Source organism: Anoplolepis gracilipes, chromosome 3 (assembly GCF_047496725.1).
Source record: "Anoplolepis gracilipes chromosome 3, ASM4749672v1, whole genome shotgun sequence".
Classification (NCBI taxonomy): domain Eukaryota; kingdom Metazoa; phylum Arthropoda; class Insecta; order Hymenoptera; family Formicidae; genus Anoplolepis; species Anoplolepis gracilipes.
Genome location: NC_132972.1, coordinates 10,752,912 through 10,772,229, shown reverse-complemented (window position 1 = coordinate 10,772,229; position 19,318 = coordinate 10,752,912). Strand labels below are relative to the sequence as shown.

General features: G+C 29.9%; 2 protein-coding genes across 6 annotated transcripts in view; one reads left to right on the top strand and one right to left on the bottom strand.

Moving 5' to 3' along the window:
• Fkbp14 (peptidyl-prolyl cis-trans isomerase Fkb14) overlaps positions 1-10,099 on the top strand; it is a 62,935-nt gene extending 52,836 nt beyond the window's left edge. Inside the window, exons 2-4 of one of the 2 annotated variants that reach the window (XM_072887580.1) lie at positions 2,624-2,787; positions 7,505-7,629; positions 8,214-10,099. In XM_072887580.1, coding sequence (XP_072743681.1) covers positions 2,624-2,787; positions 7,505-7,629; positions 8,214-8,402 — 478 coding nt within the window. In that variant the 3' untranslated portion in view covers positions 8,403-10,099. The remainder of the gene's footprint in view (positions 1-2,623; positions 2,788-7,504; positions 7,630-8,213) is intronic. The other variant, XM_072887581.1, reaches the window with a different exon arrangement.
• A 742-nt stretch (positions 10,100-10,841) lies between these two features.
• Positions 10,842-19,318, bottom strand: part of LOC140664241 (FH1/FH2 domain-containing protein 3-like) — a 162,719-nt gene continuing 154,242 nt past the window's right edge. For 3 of the 4 annotated variants that reach the window (XM_072889185.1, XM_072889184.1, XM_072889188.1), the window contains one exon: positions 10,842-12,785. In XM_072889185.1, coding sequence (XP_072745286.1) covers positions 12,712-12,785 — 74 coding nt within the window. In that variant the 3' untranslated portion in view covers positions 10,842-12,711. Of the gene's footprint in view, positions 12,786-17,841; positions 17,929-19,318 lie in introns of all 4 variants that reach the window. The other variant, XM_072889186.1, reaches the window with a different exon arrangement.

Here is a 19,318-nt window from a genome sequence, read left to right as displayed (position 1 = left end):
AAACAAATTATTAGCAATAAAATAATAAAATATTTAACATTCTCTTTTTTAAAAAATCATATGAGCTACTTTCATCTCAAAATATTGATGTTTTCTCTTGAAAAAGGTATACCATCCGTAAACCGATAATATCAGGCTGGTACATCGTTTACGTTTATGCTCGCTAAAAAAAACTACTAAATTGTCCTGATAACAAAAGATATTTTTTTTGATAGAGTCAATGCGAAACGTTGTGGAATAATAATATTTAATTATAATAATAATAATTAATAATAATAATGATAATAATAATAATATTTAATAATAATATATAATCGTATTCATGTGTATGTATATATAATAAAATATATTGATCAGATTTGATTGAAATGAAAAGCAGGGTAAATCGGTTTTCTCATAAATATTAATCATTATAGTTGATCACTTTAGATAGATTATTTACGTATTGTAAATTGAGAAATATAGAGAAATAATATTATTAATAAATTACAATTAATGTACACATTTGCGTTATAAAAGAAGTTGCAGGAGTTAAAAATTATAAAAAAGTATGTTATATGTATGTATGTATATATATATATATATATATATTAATATGCCGAATCACACTGAAAAAGTAATCTACTTTCATGGTGAAGACTTGCCTTCGCAGCAAGATAGTCGAAAACCAATAACGCTGAAAATTGACTATATCATCTGCGCTCCAGAATGGTAGGAAAAATGATCGATCCGATGATATTGCGTTCGAGATACTCAATATCGTTTTCCCCACTCGTAGTTAACATATATCTTGATAAAGTTAAATTGATCTATACGAAAGAGAGTTCAAGAATAAAGCCGAATAAAAAAGATTGTTTTTAAGTATATTGTTAGTAATGATCGATGAAATGATGAAAATTACTAGTGCTCCTGATTACATTTTAGTGAAAGAGAAAGAGAGAGAGAGAAAGATTTTAGATACAATTATTTTTTTCGCATTTTACTCTGAAATTTTTAACGACAGAAAAAAACGAAATAAAAAAAAGCTACATTACATAATGTACGATTTATTCAGAAAATATAATGCTTCTCTTCCATTCTTTATGTTCATCCCGAAATGAGAATATTGCATATAAAAAAAAGGAATAAAAGGAAAATATTGTCTGTTATACCTTTCTTTTTCAGTATAATTTTCACACATTGTGCGAGCTTATTGTGCAAGCTTATTTTGCCTCAAGTACAAGTGGATGGAGATTATACTAAAAGAGAATGTTTATAGGTTTAGAGAATCTTCCTTAACTATAATTTTTATATTTTCTATACAAAAGAGAAAGAATATTGCCTGAGAAACAAGATATTTATAATTTATACATATTATATTTACATGAATAAGAATAAATTAATGAGGGACTTTTTTTTCTTTATTTTCTATATTTCTGTGTATACAATTTTGCAAACACAAATATATAGGAAACTTTCCGTGACTTCTTCCTCTTTCTATTTCGACATTGCTTATAAAATTATTTAGATCATCCAATTTTGCATTTTATCTCATCTTTTTCATTTCTGAACATATATATTACGTATATATTTTCACTTCCCTTAAACTTAATATATTATTACTCTAAACCTGTATTGCTTTGCGTATGAGTTTACATTTGCACTCATGCACAAAACTCTTCACCTGACTGCATTTAGCAGCACATTGCCTGGCGTTACATCCAGCTCGTGTGTGCGCCGGATGTCGCGTCGCCCTTAGACATTTACGTCGAGGTATCTTGAATGAGGCTCAGAGAAGGATGCGCAGCGTCGACTTTGCTTTGCTGGTTTCGCAATATTCTACTGATAGTAGAAATTGTTGATTTTCGACAAGAACGATCGTTTAAATGTGCACTCTCTCTCTCTCTCTCTCTCTCTCTCTCTCTCTCTCTCTCTCTCTCTCTCTCTCTCTCTCTCTCTCTCTGCCTCTCTTTCTGTTTCTCTCTTCATTATAGACTTCGACAAATTGACACCTCTAATAACGACTTAAGTCTCTCGACTTAGCACGAAATATCGAGTGCAGTCATGCGAGTTGCATTCGGCGCTGGCACAATGGCAAATTCTTGGCGAAAGTTCGCGGTACTGCGAAATGGGACTCGATTGTTCCGCACGTTTTCCAATTAGTCCGCTGTGACAGTCGTGCCTCTTCTCGCGCCGTGTTGCCTTTAACTCTTGACGTGAATAAGTCATCATGAAATTCGTCTCGACGAACATTTTGGTTCTTCGCTTTGAAATTAGAGATTTTACTATAGTTGGTCCGATGTAATTCGAGGTGAAGATTAAATACATTATTCTATTATACTTAAAAAGTAATTGTTTTCATTGCATTTCCTAACAATAAATGTAAATAATAATGGTTACACAATCGTACAAAGTATGTACTTTCTAGTGTATCGAGTATATGTAAATTTTCTCACAATTTAATTTACTAAATAATATTCCATGAGCAATATTTCTGTAATTAATTTTTCTTTTAATTTGAAATATAAGAGATTATAATTAATACATTTATGTACAGGAAAAAATAATATGGTAACTTTTGTATATATGTGTGTGGATTTTCAATGTAAATCTAAATGAATTGTTTTTTTTCTTTTTGTCGTAGCTTGGACAGAGATCAACCATTCACCTTCCAGCTAGGTGTAGGACAAGTGATTAAAGGTTGGGATCAAGGACTCTTAGACATGTGCGTAGGTGAGAAGAGAAAGTTGACAATACCACCTGAACTTGGATATGGCGAGAAAGGTGCCGGAAATGTTATTCCTGGTGGTATGTGTGATACTTTCTGCTATTTAATTTAATATTTACTTATTTTAATTTAATATTTGTATAGACACACGTGTATTTGCACTAAACTCTTGGTCATACGTATATAAAGTTCTATGCTCAATATTACAAGATATACATATAATGTAATACATATAACATATAATCATATTGTTGCCGAGGAGTGTGTAGTAGCCACAGTTCGCACCATGCTTTCAAACTCTCAGTGAAATATGAAACATCAAGATTTTTTAAACAAAAAAAAAATATATATATATATATATATACATTAAAAATGACGTTTTTAAAAAATTAAAATGCTATTTGTGAATCATACAAACTAGTATTTGGATTATTAATGAACAATCAAAAATAAAGTAAAATCTATTACATGCTCTTAAACGAAAACTTACTAAAGATTTGAAAAAAAAGATTTCAGAAATAATGTAACAAGTTTTTTACATACATTTAATTATATAAAAATTAGATTTAAAAAATAATATTTATAAAAACTGAGTCATAATAAATATTTGAATGTTTATATAACATAAAGAATAAAATAATTTTTAATTAATAAAACTATATATAGTTAGTAAAATAATATAGTAATAATAATAAACAATAATAGAATTAATACATAAATGACGTGCATGTAACGTGTATTGTGTGTTGAGACATATAAAAAGTATATTTTAATTGCTTAATTACATTGAATAATACAAACATCAATATCCATGTATTATATAAATTTTATCAATATGAAAGTTGAACAGTTTTAAATTAGTTCCTATGCTTAATGAAATGAATATGGATACAAAGAGAACATAAAAGTTTTGTTATTTATTCTATATTATTTATTCTCGATAAAATTTATTTCATAAATTATTTTATAGTAAAATTTTAATTTAATGTGTATATGAATTTTAATTATAATTTTATTAAATTTTTTTTCAATTATTTTTCTGTCATATGAATAAACTTAGCGAGTTTTTAATTATTTTTGTAATTAAAAAAATTTACGAAGGAAAAAGTTGACATAATATTTATTTATATATATTGAAACAGGTATATAAGACTAAAGTTATTTGACAATTTATTAAGAAATAAAATTTTTTTATATATTTTCTTTATATATATATATATATATGTATATATATTATTTCTACAATACTATATATTATTACAAAATTTCTTTGTTTTTAAAGTATGACACAAACGTACAGATAATTAAAACAATAAAAATATAATCTAGCAATTTATATCTTTTTTATGGATTAAGCAATTTTTTCTTATTTATAAATCTCTAATTATTTCTAGACAAACAAATTATTTTAGACATAAAGAATTATAACAATTGTTTCTTTTTAATTAAAAATATTTCCAATTTACTATAAATATCCACGAATTAATAGCGAGTGCTGTAATTTCTTCACTTTTTTATATTTGTGACGCAGCCGTTTGCCTCTCTAATTGTACCGAGCTCTTCTATCAATCGTCGATACGCGCCAATAGGTGTATATTCGCCAATCAACTGGACTGCAACGGTGTACATTGCGATTAAAAGGCGTCACGCTGACATGGGCATTTTTCAAATTACGCGAGGGATCGTTTTTACGTGCGCGATGTGGGGATTAGGGGAAAACAGAGAACCGATAGGGGAAAGAGGAAGAAGGAGAATATGCTGAACAATATCGAGCAGGTCGATACAAGGGTAGTCGTTAGTAGCGGAATCGAAGTCAAAAATGCAATTGCACGGAAATCCAATAAAGCATCAACCATTAAATTGAGCCCTGTTACACGGCTCTCTACAACCGGCGGAATCAACAGTGATGAACGATTCGTTTCTTTCGCAGCGTACATAAATCGCCTGTTACGCATCAGTTTCCCTGCTTATTTATATTATGTTTTAAATACAGAATCTGCAAATTTATTTAAAATCGATACGAAACTTGACTAGCTGAATTGTAAATTCGTATTTTTACTGATTATCACTATCTGATCATTTTTATCTTAACACAAGTGCAACACAAGAGAAAATATGCATATATATGTATAAACATTTTATATAAACATTAAATATATATATATATATATATAATAATAACAATTAAAATATATAATTAACATCTAAATAAATTTACTTCTTGTATATAAATATAATGTAAAAGTGTGGAAAAAAATATCTGCATATAAACGTCCTATATAGGAAACATATACAATCACATAAATTTCACTTTGTAATCTATAATCCTTTTACATTTTAAACATATGTCAAATGCTAACTTCATTTGCGTTTGCCGTATCCATTATTACCATTGAGATATTTTTTTTTTCGTAGAAGATAATATGATAAAAGATTTAAAAAATATACGGAGACCAAAATAATTCCATCATTTAAATGCTATCATCCCTCTTTATTTCTCACGTTCAATTTCAACAGCGACAGCGGCCGTTACACCAGTCGGTGCATTATTATTCGCCGTATTAATTTCACTCGTTTAAATAGTGAATAATTAAGCGCCATATTTCATTAGGGCCAGCTTAATCGCGACGGGACCATCCATAATTAATGGCTGGACGTGCCGGGCGCGCGTATGCATTCTCTCTCGTGCCGAACACTTCGTTAGCCCTCCTCTCCCTTTCCCCAGACGAATTTGCTGGTCATTGTTATTTCAGATATCTATAGACGCCGTTATTGGCGATCAAATTTCTGTATGCGACGTTATTAGCGATCGACCAAATGTGTACACGCGATTAATTTTCAGTCGCATCGTATAAACTTAATCTTAACAATAATTTTTATAACTTTCTTTCCTACTATTGTGATATTTTTATGACAATGTCAAACAGTCAAGTGTAATTATTAACATCAGTGATAATAAAATATATAAAGACATTTGTTTAAAAAGAATAATTACTTTTTAATCTATTACTTTATATCTTTAGAATCATCTCTTTTTTTTTTTAATAAAGTGAAAATTTGTATATAAAGCGAAAATTTTAATATATAAAATATTCTTTAACATTTCGTGCGTACAATTTGTAAGATATTATTTAAAAAGTTAATTTTACACACGTTCAACAATTAATTTTCTATTTTTAAATTTTATTATCAAAATTCTTTCATTTAAAATGTGACTCTTTATTTTGAAATTGCCTATTATTTAATTAAAAATGTAACTATTATTATTTCTACGAATTGTATCCAAGAGATATTGAAATTACTCGTATTACTTTTGACTTATAATTGATTAAAAATATCATTTAGAAATGTGTATATATATATATATATATATATATATATATATATATATATATAAAAGTGAAAAAATAAATTAACTTTGAAATTATTTATATTTTGCTATTAATACTAAAATGAAAATAAAATATTCTTTGAAATTTTTTTATTCTAAATATAGCAGTTATTTACAACAGTTATTTCTATCGATAAAAACAAAGGTCACTATTGGAGAAACAAATTAATGCTCGAATAATGAATTATCGATAGTAGAGTGTATATTTTGTGAATATACATATAAGAAATACGTTGAAATGTATCTTTGTGGAAAATTAAAATTTTCAAAATAGAATTAAGTATTTACTATTTCTGGAAAAAGATTGATTTATTAAGTCGATAATGAAGAAACAGACTAAAACTGTGACATAGAGTAAAATTAAAGCACTAGAGTGGTTAAATTAACTTTAGAGAGAATGAATATAATGCAATGACTGATATTTAAGGAAGATTAAAGAAGCTACATCAAAAGTTGACATAGAGATTTATTATTCTGTCATTCATGAATCTCGAAATGTGTTAAATTTATTAACTTTTGATATAATTAATCCGTGTGACTCTTGTTTAAATTTATGACGTGTAAATTTGCACAATATTATCCATTCTTTTACAATTGGATTTCGTTTCTGGTACACTTTTTATAAGTTTACTTACAATATTATTTCCTTTTCCTTTTGATTTCTATTGTTCTTTTAATTAGAAGAAAAAGCTGCAGCTTTTCTTCTCTCAATTAGAGGGAGATATTTTCACTCATCTTATATATATTTTGCACATGTGTCTTGTACACGTCGATTTGTTCGATTTGTCGTTATATTGTGTTGTTGGTATTCTTCATGTATATCACAAAATGCGTGAAAAGCTTTATCGCTCGACAGTAGATCGATGCGCTCTAAAAATGATTAACGAGTGCTTGTCAGATCAAGATTAATAGTGTTTCAAAAATGGATAAATCTTTTGACTGACGAAATAGGGATCTTGTCGCATTTGTATCAAAAAGGATTTTCCGAGTATATTATCCATGATATTAAAAAATGTGTTTTAATTTTAGCAAAGTGTGAATAAATAAAATTTAAAAGAGGATTTTTCTCATATATGTGTAAATTTTGAAGAAACAAATATTTTTTTAAACTTGTGATTTTATTTTGAATCATGCTAATAATATCATACATATACATGACAGCGCTTAATAAAATATTTTATTGTTAGATAAATATTATATAATGAAAACACAGATCAAAATATAAGTACAAAAAAACTGAAAAAATTTAAAGAACTTAATGATTTAACTGACGAATATGAGTTTTTTATTATTTAAAAATATCAATAATCATTATTTATCATCAATAAGAAAGTAGGTTTCTTACTGCATTTTCATAATTTGCTTACATCATGCAAGCTATTAACATGAAAAGATATTGATTTCAGGTGCTACGCTTACATTTGAGGTTGAACTCATGAACATTAGCGACTCGCCACCAACCGCTAACGTTTTCAAAGAGATCGATGCCGACAAAGACAACCAGCTGTCCCGCGAGGAGGTGAGAGCAATGGCAAGATCACTTTAAGTTTTTTCATTTGGGCCATTTGTGGTGCTGGTCGTAGAGCTAAACAAATATTTTATTTCATAAATTGTTTGTTTTTATAAGCTTGACTAAAGTAATATGTGTAATATGTAAAATATGAATGCAATTTATTTATATTTTAATTACTTCTGTATGGAGAGAGATAGAATTTAATATTATTGAACAATTCATATTTTTGTATTTGCATATTATATAATAAAACACCACAGAAGCTTCATATCATATGGATCCTGTTACAATCCTGTTACAATGATTAAAAATCACAAATAATTATGTAGAAATTGAGAAATAAATTGTTTTTAGATGTAAATCGAGAAATAAATTCGAGTTTTTTTTTTTCAACAAACAAAATATTTCGTGTTGTAAGAATAATTCATAACATATTAATTGTGCATACATCACGATTCGCTTTAATTTATCGCTTAATTTAAAATCTAACAATTAATATAATTAATTTATATTAATCTGTATATGTTGTTGTATACAAAACTGCATTCTGTTTTTAATGTCATTTTAGTTAATTCGTACGTGGTGAATCTTTTCATTTATAGGTGAGCGATTATCTACGAAAACAGGTGATAGAAGCGGAGCAAGCCGGTGCTGGTGAAAACGAAGACGTGAAGAAAATGCTGGCTGATCATGATAAACTTGTCGAGGAGATCTTCCAGCACGAAGACAAGGACAAGAATGGCTTCATTTCCCACGATGAGTTCAGTGGGCCGAAGCATGATGAGCTCTGAAGTCTTTGTCCCGCATCATCGCGTCTCCGAGCGCCCGTTGTCGGCGTCCTCGTCGTTCCTACCATCGACGACGCCGTCGCGCCCCGCGCCACCACGTGTTCACCTCTGTATAAAATCACCTCTTTGAGTCCCCTCTCGGGGATTCCTAAAGGATCCATTGATCGCCCCAGGCACACGCGTGTTCGAGCTCGCAAGACCAACCGAATTTACCAACAAACTTTTCCAGCTCAGCATCACTGACACTCGCAACGCAAGAGGGATGCGACCTTCGGGAATCTCCAGTTTGTAGAGTCCTACTCGTGTCCTTGATTGCAGGAAAACCTCCGGACGTAGATGGACGAGATCAACAACAAAGCTCGAAAATCCGTAACTAGTTTTTAAAGCTTTGAAAGAGATTTGGAGAAATCTTTTAAAGCTTGTCGAAGGCTACCCGACAGCCTTAAATTCATAATTTGAAAATTTTTTTGTTTTTTTAAATCCTCCAGATGTGTAATCTTGAATGGAGGATACAGTTGCACTCGTTCGGAACAATGACATCCCGCGAGTCTCACTTTATACGCACAGCATTGCTCGGGAATTCACAGAGGGAATTTTGACCGACTCCTGGCATATAATCGCCAACTGAATCTCTCTAATTCTGGCATAACTTACTAGGAACATCTGCAAGTCTTTCATTGTTGCTTAATGGTATTTATCATAAGAGATGAAATTTTAATTTGGTAGTCATATAAAATTTTGTTATAATTGTTGCAAATAATATTATTTTAGGTATCTAATTTATTTTTAGCAAAGTTTTATCGCATTTTTAAATTATTTAAAATGACAAAGCTTAATAAAAAACTATATGACTATTAATTTTTATTAAATAAAATTGCTATATCGGGGGAAATAAATTACTCGCCATCCAAGTAAATTCCGCTATCGTAAAAAATACGTATATATAATACGTATCAAAACAATAAAACAATCTTTTAAACATCTTTGTTTTCGTTATGTTCAATTGTTCATAACATAAAAAACTTACAACGCTTCATGAACATGGTAAAATTTTCACGGATATTCCTAGATAGACGACATTCCGGCGCAATGACGCTACTGTACATTTTAATACAATATTACAACAAAATAAAGGAAAAAATGCACGAATGTCTGCTCGAGTGATTGCACTGTCGTAGTGTGAAGTGAAAGGCTGTGTGTGTTCCGCGCTATATGTATTATATATAAATATAAAGAGAGAAAGAGAGAGATTGTGATGACAAAGCGAGAAAAGGTATGACGGAGAAACTGTTTTTTCTACATGATTATAAATGTTAGCGTAACTCAAAGGCATCGACATATGGTGCTAAAAATCACATACATTCTATCCTACTCTCTCAAAGCTTCCACCAATTTCCTCCCCTTTCCCGCCCCACAATCTCCCTTAATCCAGTCAAAACGATTCCTTGCTCGAAAATCGCTCGCGCGATATTCACGTTAGGAGGCGAGAAGAGGATAACGAAAAGAACAGGAGGAGGAAATATCCCGAGGATGCACAGTGGAGATAAATGTGGCCGCTCTTACGCGAGCCCTCCCCTATCGTCGCTATCATTATTACATTTTAACTGATGCGTTTTTATTACTACATTATATTGTATGTTGTTAAAGTTGGACGAAGGTTAATAATAAATCATGTGTCTCGAGCACAGTTTGTTATATAACCACCTCTTTAAATTTCTGCATCCCCCGCCTGAATGTTTAATCCTAATTATGATTTTTTCCGTAGATAAAAATATTTTATATTACACATACTTCGCACAATAATATTCTACACAAATAAACATTTCTATACATATAAGATTATTTTAAAAATATATATTTCATAGTAAATTTTGCTGTGCATCTATCTGTAGCAATTAGATTCCGTATTATAACTTTGATTATTTCAAATTGTCCGATATCTGTGCTGTATAATTCTTAATCATTGATTACACACAATTGATAAGAAATTTCTTTCTCTCTTTCAGATTTGTCTATACTTGTTCTTTTAAATCTTATTTTAAAAAATTTTAGATATTTGGATAATTAATAATAATTAGTTTTATTGATTATTTAAGATATTTGAAAATACAAAAATAGAATATAGAACTTATTGCATTAAAATTAATATCTTTAATTATTTTTCATTTAATTACTTATTTAAAATAAAAATAGAAATTAGAAGGCCAAGTTTAACCTGTGAAGTCTGAAAAATTCTATTTTTCTATAATAATTCTATAATATTGATTTATAACAATTATTTAATAATTATCCATTTGTTTTATATTTATTATTAATAATTGATTAATTCAAACATTTAATATCAATTAAAACACTTACCTTCTTACAGGAGTCCAACAAATTCGGAGATTTTTAAACGAATAAATTATATCAGGAAAGAAAAGAAAGAATCAAAATTGCATAAATTCTTATTCATTTATAATGATTTCACGTTTTATTTCAAGAAATATTTCCACAGAAAGATTACAATGATTGCGATTATGCGTTTCTATGAAACGCAATAATAACATGATGATTAAGATATCTAAGTTGCTAAGCATGTCATGCTGCTAGAATTTTACGTTGTTCAACATATGTTGGTATAATCGCTATTTAACAGGAATCATTCTAGAATATAGTTATTTCGCAAAATAGCAGTTTCTTTGTTGTAAATCGATGAACAAAAGCGTCGATTATTCCAATAATTGATCTTAAAAATCGATCATAAAAATTTGTCGAGGCACGTGGTCTTATATATAATTGTCGAGTCGACCCTGTCGTCCGCGAGTAAATCTTTACAATGATATTTAGTTGTCGCACGAATAAAACGCACCTCAACTCCGTGAGTATCGCTGTCGAAATTGGAAGTGATAGATGAATCTCTGACAGTTGGGATGCTGAGTTGTTATCCGCGATCTATTTCAAGCCTTGGTCTTTTGTAGACTTATAATATCTTAAAAGAGAAACTAGCCAATTCAATCGCTATTTCGCTAAAAATATTAATAATAAAAAAGATTTTTTCAGGTTTCTACTTTTTTGTAAAGTAAAAATTTTTATACGTAAAGAATGATTCCGTTTTGAATCTTTGCATCAAGAAAGGTAACTTTATCGGAGAGAGAGAAGAATATGTGCCAGTACATAGTCTACGGAAAAACTTCTGTGTAAATCTACACATCATGCTAAATTCGTCAAATTACCTGAATTGATAAATTCAGAAGATGCTATTAAAAACGTATAGTTTCCTCTTATATCTTATATATGTTTGAACTTACCTTTAAACAATTTTTAAATTCCTTCTATAGCAATTATCCTCAATAATAATCTATTGCATAGCCAGATGCAATACTTTAACTTAAATTTATGCATGGTGCATACACTATTATTTAAAAGCATTCTTTTATTGTTTTTTATTAGATATGCTCTATGCAACAATAATATTATGTTTTCTTTTACGAAAAACAATGAAATTATTTTTTCTTCATTCTCAATTATTCCTATCACAATGAGTAATATTCCTATTCAAACTTTTTCTAATTTACTTCTATGCGAGGTGACAAGGCCGGAATCAAATTCAAATCTACCGATTATCAGGCGACTGATCTATCACTGAACAACCCAGCACCTCATTTTCTTATTTACTCATTTCTATCACCTCCGATCGAGTATAATATCTAAACTATATATATATAAGCAACGCGCGTATAACTTTCAAACAAAAAAAAAATAAGATAACATAAAGAAAATCCTACGAAACCACCGTTGTTAAATTTTTCAGAAATTTTTACGCGGAATAAAGAAAATTTATCGTAAAACGAAGAAATTTCTCTACAAAACAGAAACGTGACTAAAAAATCTATAGAAAGTAAAGAAATTCTTATAGAACCTCTAATACGTAAGAGATATTTTTCTTCGCACGCAAACAACGCGTTAAGAGGAACCCGTTCACTTGATCATTCTTAAGTCTAAATAATCGATTAATATTTATCTAATTCACGATACAAAGCATTTTTTAATTTTTCCTTATTCCATCTTGATAAATCGAACGACAGGTGCACGAAATGCGCGGAGCTTAACGAAGCTTAACGCGGGTGTCAAACTCGACGACATGTCACGGAGTCGTGTCGTTCGATTACTTTGGAGCATCCTGATAACGGCGAACAGGATCCTATAGCCTAGATCTCGACGGGGGTCGCGATGTTTTCACCGAGCTTCCGCCTTTTTGCGATATCGACGTCCCGCTCTCCTCTCGTCACGTTCCATGAGAGCATGTCGTGGCCTTCGAGTATTATCACAGTCAGTAGCCCTTGATGTAGGCGGCGATGTGCTTTTTCTCCTCTTCTGAGAGACCGTTCTTTAGCGTTCTACGCACTGAAAGAGAAGGTAACATAGTGGCAGGCGCCAAAAACATTTTCCACGTTATATAAGCAAATGTGACGTAAGTCAATTTTTTTGTCCTTTTGAATTACACATCTCATATGTGTCTCATAATAATATAAACTGTTTTTTTTATTGTATCTTTTTGTGTATGTCAAAATATATCTCATTAATTTACTTATTAAAACAGAAAAATATTTTAGCATCTTGATTTTTCAAAAGGTTAAAATATTCGACAAATAACTGCACTTGACATCACTTCTGCTTAAAATCTTTCAAATCATCTATCTTGAAAATTTTAAAATTAAATAAAAAATTTCTCGAGCTGAGATAGCACATAAAAAGTCATTAACGCATTTGTATTGCGTTTTGGACTTGACATCTTTCATATTATCTACATATTTACAATATTTATAAATTAGCTTCAATACCAAATAAAAAACTTATTAAGAGCGCATTATTATCAGAGTGCATGAAATATTTAATAAATAAAAGCCAACAGATATGAATATAACTATGATTTATATTATTGCGACAGAAGCATGCTGCGAAAGTTAGAGATAAAAATAGCTGTTATAATTGCGTTCATCATCATGAGCGTTTTTACGTGTCGATCCATCGCGTATGAAGTATCGAAATAACATTTTTCCGCGCTAACAGCTTTTCATTTATCTGATCGTATTAAACTCAATGACGTTCAATCAACGAGCTGTAATGTTTGTTATACCCTTACTCCTCGTGACCTTTAGATCCGTCATAAAATTCTTAATTCTCAATAATTGATTTATTATTGCGTGCAATAGTATAGCAATTCTTACATGAATCCTGTAAAAATATATAACGATTCAGTTTCGAATCGTATGTACGACCTGACAACTCTTAATACATGTATATTTGCTTATCATGCATATTTGAAATCAGCAATAATATAATCGATGATAAAATGTATAATATTATATTATATTATTATAATTTTATAAACTGTTCTAATGTATACATGTTAATATTATGACTCCTACAATTACGTAAGAAAAGAACATGTATTAATTAAGTTTGACAGTTCAAAATTTGCGAATTTTGTTGAGCTTAATTAAAATACAATTTCATAAAAAAATTAATTGACATTTAAAACATATCAATTATTGATTTCACTGTTTCAAATATACTGAATAGACTGAATACACTACTGATTATAATATACTAAATATATATGTAAATGAAAATATAGTAGCATAATCAATTGAGGTATTAATAGGTATATTGATATGTATTGAAATTCTGTTTATTTGTTACGCTATTTTGATTATGTAAATAATTAACCAGAAGTTAATTTGCCACTTTATGCAGATTAGTCGACATGACGATTTGCTCATACCGATAGTAAACAAACCATTTGGAAAACCGGTATTGCTAGATCTAAGAAATTACATTTGTATCCAACGTAAAATTTCAAAAATAATACTGATCGCATAATAACAAAATACTTTGTATATAAAATTTCGTTTTTATAAATAATTCAAAATTAAAATAAATATATAAAATAAAATATATTTATTAAAAATTTTTCAAAGCGATAAAAATACGAAATTACATGCAAATTTATTTTAATAAAAAATATGACTTTAAAATATTTTAAAAATATTGTTTTAAACTCATAAAAGGAAGGAGAGTAGAAATATATTTTATTTTGTTCTGTAAAATAAACTTCTATATAATATTGTTTTTAATTTTATACATAATTTAAACGCACTGTGCTTCAATTTAAAAAATTAATTGTAATAATCTTTTAAATTCATTACTTATTATAATTATAGTGTCAGATTTCACATTTTAAAAGATTATAGAGATACATGAGATGGTAGAAATTAAACATAAAGAAAAAATACGTGAAAGATGAACACTTTTAACTTCGTATTTGATTTTCACTACAATTAATTCTGCTTGTTAAAGACGGCAATCTATTAGCGCATTATCCGATGATTGTGGTTTTATTATGATTCGCAAATATGGAATCGATAACACCAACAGCCGCAACGAACGCGAACGTGTTCCGAAAGTACCTACTCGGAAATAATGATACTATCACCGCGGACCCTCGATATCAATAATACCAACGTCTTTGATCTGGTATCGTGTAACAAAGAACTCTTTCGACACGATCACCAACTACCTGAATTGGATGTATATTTTCTTCCTGCAACAATTATCTGCTATCCCTTTGATCCTTCTCGTTATCCTTACAACAGACAAATTCGCAATTTTCATAGAGAAAATCGATGTATATATATATCGTATTATAACTTTTTTTTATATTTTTTGAAAACTTGATTCTCTTCTTTTCACTGTAAGGCTGAGAATGATATTTCAACTCAAAATATTTATATCTGTTCGTCGTAAATCAGAGAATAAAATTAATGTAATTAAAATAAATACTTTTATATGAAATTTTAATATTTATAAATCAACCAGCATATTTCTCGTAAAAGATTGCAGACAAGTTATAAATGAAATAAATGTTGCCCCAGAATATTCACATAAATACTTTTTACAATTAGTGTGGCAAACAATAATTGATGTGTAAATTACTAAAATATTACCAGCGATATTTTGACCTTTCTACCGACCGTTATTCCGCTGTCGTAAATTTTAATTTTTCCATAAAAGCGACCATATATAATGCGTAATAATTCTCTCTCCCCCTTCCTTTTTATTGTCCGTCGTTAGAATCGATGGAGCTTCGTGCCATGTGGCGTTCCAATTTAATGTTGCTCAGTTAAATCGCTCGTGCTCCAGCGACTTTACAAATACAAAGTCCGAGAGCTGATTATTTGGCGTGTTATGTGGCGCACGGGGGTGTCACGTATGCACGTAAATGCACGCACTCTGTATGCGTCGCGCCGTGAACATGTCGTTAATGAAATGTAAACCGATTTCACTCAGCTCCAACCAAATATCTTTCCTAGCTTTTACGTAAATTTGATAATAACGGACAAATTCTCATTGTACGAACAAATGTGATTATTATACTAATTAATACGATAGCATCATTACAGATTGTCCACTGTATTGGCAATTTAGTCATTGAAAATGATGTACGTATTCTAAATAATTGTAACTGTGGATGTATCTTATAATTGATTTCTTTTTAAAGTACTTTATAAATACGCGTGTAATAATTATTTACAATGATATTAATCGTCGTACTGTCTGAATTATGGTGACTTTTAATCACCATAATAGTAATGGTAAATTAACAAATATTAATAAATATATTAAATTATCTATTATAAGCTTTGCTAAATCCACAGATTGTCTCGATTGAGTATTAAATATTAAATTTTAATAAATACAGAAAAATAATTTGATTTTTATAGAAGATATTATATTTTAGAAATATTAGAATAAAAATAATATATAATTTTTAATGACTCTATTTTTTGCATAGGAAAGTAGTAATATAATTACAGTTTTTATTTTCCGATTTTATGCTCCTGGTAACACGGACAATTGCTATAATGTATAAAATATTATAGATTGAGTACTAGTTTATATTGAACATAATGTTAGCGTGGTAATAAAAATCATAGTTTATGCTCAGACGATTGCACATCGATAAATCATTTTGCGCCAATCCAAGCATAGTACATCAATAATTTCGCTAGCAAACTACTGTATTGCATGGATCGATGCGAACACTCTGCAAAAGCAGGCACCTTCTACAGGTCAGACGTTGATGTTCTTCAACTAACGCCAAGAAAATCCAACGTCTTAAGATTGTTAAAAATAGATTCATTCGTCGACCGCTTTCAATAAACTTATCTTAAGCATTCTGCAGCACATTCAAGAGCATCATTTTTCATTCAAAAAGATTTTATCTATCTAGAATCCTTCCGCAGTCATTCTAATATTTTCTTGGTATATATAATTGTATTATAATAATCTTCTAACTACAAATAATCTTTAGCTGTATTTTTTTAAAAAACGAAATTAAATATAATCTTCTTTACTTTACACATATCGAGATAATAAGTTTCTGTATGAAGGCTATCAAATATAAGAAGAATTGAAATTACACATAATTTCCATAGAAATATTTCGATAAGAGATAATGAAAATACAATCTTGCTAAGGATTATATTTATAAATATGCATCTATGTATACGTTCACATATATATATATATGAGTACGGCAAGACATTCGTATCGAGCTTTAAATGCAAATAGATGAAAAGCGTTGTGGGTTTATACCAGACGTCGCAAGTTTGCATGCAAGAGGGACATTCGCATTGCGTAAGTCTCTATTAAGTCAAGAAACTTAGACACCACCGGCTCCGTTTAGGAAGCGAACTTTTTACTTATCTTCTCCCTGCTCCTGCCGACGAATGCAATTTAGCCCTCACTTATGCATATTATAGGAAACTCAAATTGCATAAAGTTCAAGGCGTATGATCTTACCGTATTCGGTTATCCAAAAGCAAAGTCTCAAAGTTTCCAAATAGCTTCTAGCTTTTCGCGAGAAGTATAAATATTCATCCTATTATAATCCGATTTATCCGATGATCCAAATAATCAAAGTATATTTTCATGAAATTTGAGATGTATTTTATACTAATGTACATAAATTCTTATTAATAATATCATAATTTCATTGAGCTTCACTAAGTTTTTTTTAATTCTCTCTAATTATTATGAATTGAAAAAGATTGGTATCGTCGTGTTAAGCAACATGATTACGCAATTTTAATTGCTTATAAACTGCACAATTTTCAATTAGGATTTTCTGAATAAAGTAAAACATTCGTGCATTTTTAAATCAAATCTAAAATTCCTAAAAAATTAATTTAGAAAGAATAAATGCGAGTCCATTAAAAATATCACTGCTAATCGCGTGTTAATAGTCGACAATAATTTGATTAATAACTCAAGAAATTGATATATTAATAAATCTTGAATGTTAGAAGAAAATGCGGATGAAAGTCATGCGAATAATGCATGTCATGCTGGATAAAAAAGAAGGCCATAAAAGCGAAACCTTAAAAAAGCACTAAACCTTAATCGCAGAGATCACGAAACCTGGCCCATCAGGGTTGATACCCCTCCGGTGTAGTGTTGTTCTCCCGAGTGCGCGATCGCTTCACTGTCGGACAGAAAAAAGAGAGACGCAAGAACGCTAGGCCACCCTGTTAGCAAGCTGATGTCGCTAATCTTAACTGAAGTAAAGTTATCGGAGCGTATCTAATTTTGTGTCAGAATAGTGATTGGATCCACCGGATTAGTTCGAGGATGAAAGTGAATTGAGACCATCACCGCAGATTCCGTGACAGTTCGATCAGAAAGGATAATCGGGCGAATCGGAATCGAAGGGAAAAAGCAGGATAGACTCTCCACCCCCGAGAAATATCTTTGGAAAGTCGTTTACAGGCCGAACATGCTGTCGTAGCGACCAATGTTATCTTTTACAGTTAGTTCTTCAGTTCCGTCAACAATATTACTGTATTTAGACTAATTTTATTTCAATCTCGTAAATGTTTTCACAATCTTTACTATTACTCGAAGCTCCATTCCCTTTTCGAGATTTTTAACAACGATAGAAATATCTTTATTTTTTTCGAAAATATTTATAACTTTTCTCTTTTTGATTTATTATATATGTTAAAAATCTAATAATATATTTGTATTTATATGAAGTGCATTGTGTAAATACCAAGAAATTTGAAACTTCCATACAAAATCGAGCAGAAAATTTCGTTTCCAATTACCGAAATATGAATCGCTTCTATTGAAATTAAATATTAAATACGCCATTTTTCCTCTCAACAATAGTGAAACGAAATACGTGCTCGATTCGCCCAGGCGCGTATTGAACTCGGGCTTATCATAAGTATCGCGGGAGGGACAGATCGATCAACGCACGAGGCGATCGGATTATGCCCAGATTTACGCGCCATCGGCTCGGCGGCAAGGATTATACCGACTTCCTGCGTACCGAGAGATCGATCAACGTCCCGGCAAAACAGAAACGTGGAAACGACATAATCTACAGGCATTGTGCGCTGTTACGTTATCTCCAGACCAGACTGCTGGATTTTTCGTTGTCAGATTTTTGCATGCTTGTGTATAAATTTTTGCTTCCTCAGTAACTATGAATACAATTACCAACGAAATTTCTTTCTGATTGACGAATAAAGTCTAAGGCGCGTTGTTTATACACTTTATACGATGTTTTACAAGTTAATGTCAAACTTCACAGAAGCATTTATATAAGGAATGTTTTTATAAAATATTAAATTAAATTTTTTTTTCAGATAAGATTTGACGCTTAATTATCAAGATGCCTAATATTAAGAATTTAAAAGCTTTAACTAATTTAATTATTTTATTTAATCTAATTGATAACATACTTTTGTAGATCAATTCCAAATGTATCCGAACAGATTTAATTATCAAAATGTTTCATAAAAAATTTAAATTTTTTAGTAAATTCCTTTTATCATGTTCCTCTTTTTTATTTAATTATTATGAATTAT